The sequence below is a fragment of the Oncorhynchus mykiss genome, chromosome 8, assembly GCF_013265735.2.
Source record: "Oncorhynchus mykiss isolate Arlee chromosome 8, USDA_OmykA_1.1, whole genome shotgun sequence".
Lineage (NCBI taxonomy): Eukaryota > Metazoa > Chordata > Actinopteri > Salmoniformes > Salmonidae > Oncorhynchus > Oncorhynchus mykiss.
In genome coordinates this window covers 861,735-868,333 of record NC_048572.1, presented here as the reverse complement: position 1 = coordinate 868,333, position 6,599 = coordinate 861,735, and the positions used below count along the sequence as shown (strand labels likewise).

The window sequence follows — 6,599 nt, the reverse complement described above, 5'->3', positions numbered from 1 at the left end:
ACTTACAATATAAACCAGAACATGGACACAACATACTCGTGACTCAACTTTGGCGTCTTATGTTATAGCATTGTTGGCACACGGAATGCTTCTCCCTTTTTGGGGGGTGGGGGGGGTCACAAAACCTCGTTCCTGACGCACAATTGCAACAAGATGAATAAGTCACGAACTCCTGGAGTCTGTTCCCATTGTAAAAACGTCTCCTGTTCTGTAGACCCTGCTGGTCGCTACGTTACGACCGGGGGGGGGGGGGGGGGGGGGGGGGGGCATTTCCAAATGTAGAGATAGGATAGGGCTGCCCCCCAGGCTGAACGAGGCGGGGTCACCAAATACACATTAGGCTACGGGCTCAATTTTAATGTCTCGTTGTGTGTGTGTGTGTAACAGCAGTATCTCTCAGACCAGAAAAGAGTTTCATGTTGCAACCTCTGTTTATTAGAACAGAAAAATCCACCAATCAGGGAGAAAGAAGTCACCAACTCAAATACAAAAATATGGGATTCAAATGCAAACCAATCAATGTATGAACGTAGCTTTCCAAACAAACACCAGGGGGCAGAAAACAGAACAAAATGGTGTCTGCCTGTCCATCGGTCCGTCTCTCTGGTAGGCTACAACATGAATAGGTGGTTTAAGGTTGAATGTTCGTTCAGGTTATTAATGTAAAGGAGTAGAAAAATAGAACGCAGTCTCTCCGGGGAAAGCCAACAGATATCTCCCTCTTTCTGTCTCTCTTTCTCTCTCTCTCTTGCAATAGTCTGCTGCAGCAAAAACCAGCAGCACTAGAACCAGCAGCAGCACTAGAACCAGCAGCAGCACTAGAACCAGCAGCAGCACTAGAACCAGCAGCAGCACTAGAACCAGCAGCAGCACTAGAACCAGCAGCAGCACTAGAACCAGCAGCAGCACTAGAACAAGCAGCACTAGAACCAGCAGCAGCAGCACTAGAACCAGCAGCACTAGAACCAGCAGCAGAACCAGCACCAGCAGCAGCACCACCAGCAGCAGAACCACCAGCAGCAGAACCACCAGCAGCAGAACCACCAGCAGCAGCAGGTGCCCTTATGCAGAGAAAGAACGCAGCGGGAGGAGGAAAAGAAAACCAAGCGAGTGGAGTCGTGCGCTATGTTAAAAAGGTACAGGGTGACATGTCGGAGCAGAAAGAAACCACGCTCAAACAAACAAGAGCAGTTGTCAATGTTTACATGAACGTTTGTCTGTCTCGTCCTTGTGGGCTATTTTCTATTTTGCTGCAATATGATCACAATCTCTCTCCTACAGTGTCACCAGTGTTACAGACGCAGCCAGCCTGCAAACAGCTCGCTCTCTCTCTCTCTGAAAGGAAAGAAGAGAGTATAGGCCATCATATCAATCATCCCTCCTTCCCGCCGCTGACCCCTAAAGACAGCTCCTTCAGAATCCCACTGGCGTCAACCCTCCTCCTCTCCCGGATCATATCCTCCAGGCTACGGAACACCAACGTGTGCACGTGTCCGCTCCGAGTCCCGTCACCGAGGTGCACTTTGAGAAAGTACTGTTGCTCTGCCGAGTGTGCCTCGCCTCCCGCCTTGAACTCCCGCTTCCCGAAACGGCACCAGGCGGCGAAGTTCTCAGAGCTGGTCCAACAGATGTCCCCGCTGTGTAGGCCCAGGTGGCCGGAGGCATTCTGCAGCACCAGGTCGGAGGGCAGCGGTCGGAACCGGTAGCGGCTGTTCACTATCCGTCCACGCCGGCCCCGTCCTATCTCAGTCAGGCTGTCCTTCCGTATCTCCCCCTCATGCAGGTGTATCACCTGGTCGTTGAGCTCGTACACAGCCCAGTGAGGTGCCTGTGATGTGGATACTAGCTCCACAAGGTCCCCTGGCTTGCACATGGAGAGCAAAGTTTTGGCCGAGTACACGTTCAAGTCCTGGTTTTCGCGGAGCTTGGAGAAGATGCATTCCTGGGAGCAGAACGCGGAGTACTCCAGCTCGCTGACCGCCCCGGGGCCCTCCTGGCTGGGGTCCTTGGTGTAGCCTCCTCCGCCATCATCCACCTGGAAAATCAAAAAACTAAATCAAAATACTCCAATCCATGACATTTATTTTGTAAAGTCATTCAGCGGTGGTCACTAAGTGTTTAAAAGATACCGAGCCTAAAACCCTAAAAAGCAAAACAAAAAGTTTCTTAGTCATACAGGGTACAGCGTGATGTAAATGGGACAATGAAATGCTTACTTGAGCGCTTCCTCTCAACAGTGCGATGAAATATGAAATGGGTGGCAGGTAGCCAAACAGTGAGGAGCGTTGGGACAGAAACCGAAAGGTCGCTGGTTTAAATCCCTGAGCCGACTAGGGGAAAAAAACACGTCTGTGCCCATGAGCAAGGTACTTAACCCTAATTGCTCATGTAAGTCGCTCAGGGTTCAGTTTTCCCAAAAGCATCTTGAGGCTAATTAAGTTCCTCATTAGACCCTTCATAGGAGCATTGTTAAATCTCCGAGCTGTTTCCCCCAAAACCGTCGGTTTTAACTGTACCTTCCACTCGTTGAACAGCTAAGTGTTAGATGTTTTTTTTCTTATTACTTTTTGCCCTCCCACGTCACTTTATAAAACAGAAGATCTCCGCTGAACATAGAATCAAATAATAAAATAATAAAAAACTGTTTTATCCGGCTCTGTGACTTTCGATAACTTTTAGTACAAAGTTGTCTTTGCAATTGATACAAAAACGAGCCACGTATGAAAACCGAGAGATTACTACACTAAAATATAAACGCTGGGCTATAGGCCTAGTTGTAGCATATTAAAATACATTTCAGGTTCAATCAATTGACTTCTATTTTTTTGTACTTGTAGGCTTCTGTCTATAATTTGTCTCAATACATTTAATGATGTGTAGCCTAACATGTACAAAGTGCCAAGTCACATTCTAATGCTTATAGGGTAGGCATTAGAATCAGCCGCCTCAATAGTAGGTGGTAATACCTCTCGAGGAGCTGATCGGTCGTCACTATTGTGAAATAATTAAACGTTTTTTAAGGTTAAGCTTTGAATGGAGAAAGCTGATCCAAGAGCTCCCTTTCTTTCAATCCTATCAGTACTGACACATATCTCAACGATGCACCTAGCGACTGTCGTCTCTGCCTGGTGTTTTGGAAATGTTACATTTTCGGACATTGTAGGAATGATGCATCATTAAAAACATGCGAGCCTGGGTTACGTCGATACCGGGAAACCGGGCCTTGGATAAGAAGGTTTGCTAATTTACTCAAATGTAAAATATTAATGTAAAATGTAAACACAAAAAAAATAAGGCAATAAGTTGGTTTAAAAAAAAGGCGTTTCACACTATGTCAATAAAAACCTTAAAGCATAAAGACGATATAAAATTACAGAATAATTTATTGGAAGAAAAGATGTATCAAAATCAGAGTTTAATGTTGTTATATGCACAGGATACCTGTGTAACTGGTGTAAAATGGCTAGCTAGTCAGCGGTGCGCGCTAGTAGCGTTTCAATCTGTGACATGACTCTCACTGAGCCCTTGAAGTAGTGGTTTCCCTTGCTCATCAAGGGCTTTTGTGGAGCGATGGGTAAGAATGCTTGAAAGGGGGCAGTTGTGTTTAGATGATCCCTTGTTGGAGCCCAGGTTGGGGGAAAGGAGAACAACGAAAGCAGCAGCGATACACATGCACACAGTCCAACTAACAAAGTTACAGGTTCCCCTCCCAACATTGCAACATAATGTAAAATATATATATATGTACAAAAATAATATCCACCTCCTCCTCTTCGTCGGAGAAGAAGTATGCTACTCCAACCCTAAGCTCCTCTTTCTCCAGTCCGGACGGATCTCTGGTGGGCAGCTCGCTGTAGCTGAGGTGGGTTATCCGGTCCAGGTGGTTTCCCATCAATGACAAAGCCCCAGCAGAGGACAGGCATGGAATAAGGTGCCTGGGGAGGTAGGAGGGGATGGGCGGGAGACCGAGTGGGGAAGAGAGAGGTGGACAGAGACGTGAGTGTTGGGAAACAAAACAACAACAAAAAAGGAATCTCCACTAAATAGGCTACACTAAATCACAAGTTGGAGAAATATAAAAAATACTTTCACTAGAGTGACGTAGTTAAGAGGTTTACATTTGCATTCAAAAATAGTGCGCGCAGTGCCCAGTAGACTGCACTGGTCGGCTAGACTCAAATACTCCACATCCAGAGAAAACAGTCCACAGTCACGTAGTGGGGTCAATGATCAACTCTTCAGTTACTGAACCGCGTTCCTTTTGAAAGACGAGAACACTGTGGTCTGTCGCGCTCATCCTGTCCCTTGCCTTTAACCAGGCATCTAGTCTGGTTTACTGAACGACAAAGGTTGAGAAAACAGCTGGGCTGGAGAGAGAGAGAGAGAGCAGGCCAGAAAAGCCACAGTTAAAAAGGGAAAAGAGAGAAGGAGCCAGGTGCACTTCTGCCCTCTTGTAGAAAGAAAAGAGTGCACCCTGACAAAAAGCTTCAGACGTGTCTATGCCCCGCCAGACAGACGCACCGTGGGATAATAACGCATGATTGAACCTTTAACACGCTGAGTGTGGAGGACGGATTAATAGAAGTGGTTACCTGCACAAGACCCGGACAAACGGTTATATATCCTGTCGTTCCATCCGTGGGCTTTCTCTGTCTCCCTCTGTCTGTCTCTCAGTCTTTTACACTTGCCTTCTATCCCCCAATCCTCCCGCAGCCCTGTGTGCGTAACGTGTGTTTTCGGCTCCTCTCGTCTTTAAATAGGTCTAACTCGGAGAGCTCCGCCTTCACTAGCAATACCCGCCCTCGGCGCAGCCCATTGGTCCAATGTCACTTTCTCATTCTGCCTTGGCTAATCAGAAAGCCTTATCTCCACGTCAATCAAGCCATCCTCCAATAGCGTGGGCGAGGAGCAGCGAGTGGTGGGGTTTGTTACTGTGGCCTAACCTACTGTAGCATGCGTAGAAAACAACGTCTGAAACTAGATCCTACATACTGCTCTTGACAAGATGAGGAACCACTGTCGTGGGAGGTTCTCTTCTGCACTGTTCAACCAATCCAGAGAATGTGGAGGAGGAGTTAACATGGAGCGTCACTTCGTTAACGTCCAAACTGGAGCGCAGGACAGGTTCCATTCCCCCTGAAAACCAGAACATCCGGTTGTAAGGGCCTGGCGGAGGGAGGGTGGCGTGGTGTTGTTGTTAGAGGGAGAGGAGGAATACTAGACAGAGAGAGACTGTATATATACATAATATGACATTTGTAATGTCTTTATGCTTTTGGAACGTCTGTGAGTGTAATGTTTACTGTTCATTTATATTGTTCATTTCACTTTTGTATATTATCTACTTTACTTGCTTTGGCAATATTAACTTATGGGGGGAAGTGTTGTAGGGAGGAGGAATACTAGAATACTAGACAGACAGAGAGGTGTGTCTACTAAATTACTATAATGTAATTTAACCCTTATTTTACCAGGTAAATTGACTGAGAACACATTCCCTTTTAAGTTTCACATTTTGTAGTGAAATACCTTTCTTGCATGCTCTTTCCCAACAATGCAGTAATCAATATCCGTAGTACTATAAAGTAAAGTAGAACAAAAACACGATTAAGTAAGCAGGGTCAGTTCCAGGGTCAGTGCCAGGGTCAGTTCCAGGGTCAGTTCCAGGGTCAGGGTCTGTTCTAGGGTCAGTTCCAGGGTCAGGGTCAGTTCCAGGGTCAGTGCCAGGGTCAGTTCCAGGGTCAGTTCCAGGGTCAGGGTCTGTTCTAGGGTCAGTTCCAGGGTCAGGGTCAGTTCCAGGGTCAGTGCCAGGGTCAGTTCCAGGGTCAGTTCCAGGTTCAGGGTCAGTTCCAGGGTCAGTTCCAGGTTCAGGGTCAGTTCCAGGATCAGTTCCAGGGTCAGTTCCAGGATCAGTTCCAGGGTCAGTTCCAGGGTCAGTTCCAGGGTCAGTTCCGGGATCAGGGTCAGTTCCAGGGTCAGTTCCAGGTTCAGGGTCAGTTCCAGGATCAGTTCCAGGGTCAGTACCAGGGTCAGTTCCAGGGTCAGTTCCAGGTTCAGGGTTAGTTCCAGGATCAGTTCCAGGGTCAGTCCCAGGGTCAGTTCCAGGGTCAGTTCCAGGGTCAGTTCCAGGGTCAGGGTCAGTTCCAGGGTCAGGGTCAGTTCCAGGGTCAGTTCCAGGATCAGTTCCAGGGTCAGTCCCAGGGTCAGTTCCAGGGTCAGTTCCAGGGTCAGGGTCAGTTCCAGGGTCAGGGTCAGTTCCAGGGTCAGTTCCAGGATCAGTTCCAGGGTCAGTCCCAGGGTCAGTTCCAGGGTCAGTTCCAGGGTCAGGGTCAGTGGCCTGGGATTTTAATGCAGGAAAACTGAAATCTGTTTGAACTCATTTGTAGCAGCACGTGTGCAACTAGAGGGAAGACAACTCTAGACCACCTTTACTCCACACACAGAGATGCATAAAAAGCTCTCCCTCGCCCTCCATTTGGCAAATCTGACATTAATTCTATCCTCCTGATTCCTGCCTACAAGCAAAAACTCAAACAGGAAGTACCAGTGACACATTCAATACAGAAGTGGTCAGATTACCAAAATGAAGCGTATGCTAA

At 47.5% G+C, this 6,599-nt stretch overlaps 1 protein-coding gene across 2 annotated transcripts; it reads right to left on the bottom strand.

The window, feature by feature from the left end:
- Window positions 1-942: 942 nt before the first annotated feature.
- Window positions 943-4,744, bottom strand: LOC110516199 (LRAT domain containing 1). Of its 2 annotated transcripts, XM_021594755.2 has the most exons (4): window positions 4,593-4,739; window positions 4,119-4,367; window positions 3,764-3,935; window positions 943-2,035 (listed from the first exon to the last, which is right to left on the bottom strand). In XM_021594755.2, the coding sequence occupies exons 2-4, from the start codon at window positions 4,124-4,126 to the stop codon at window positions 1,373-1,375; spliced, it is 843 nt and encodes a 280-aa protein (XP_021450430.2). In that variant the 5' UTR covers window positions 4,127-4,367; window positions 4,593-4,739; the 3' UTR covers window positions 943-1,372. The 2 variants fall into 2 exon arrangements, with proteins under 2 accessions (XP_021450430.2, XP_021450432.2); XM_021594757.2 differs by lacking the exon at window positions 4,119-4,367 and having other exon boundaries at window positions 4,593-4,744.
- Between the last annotated feature and the right edge of the window lie 1,855 nt (window positions 4,745-6,599).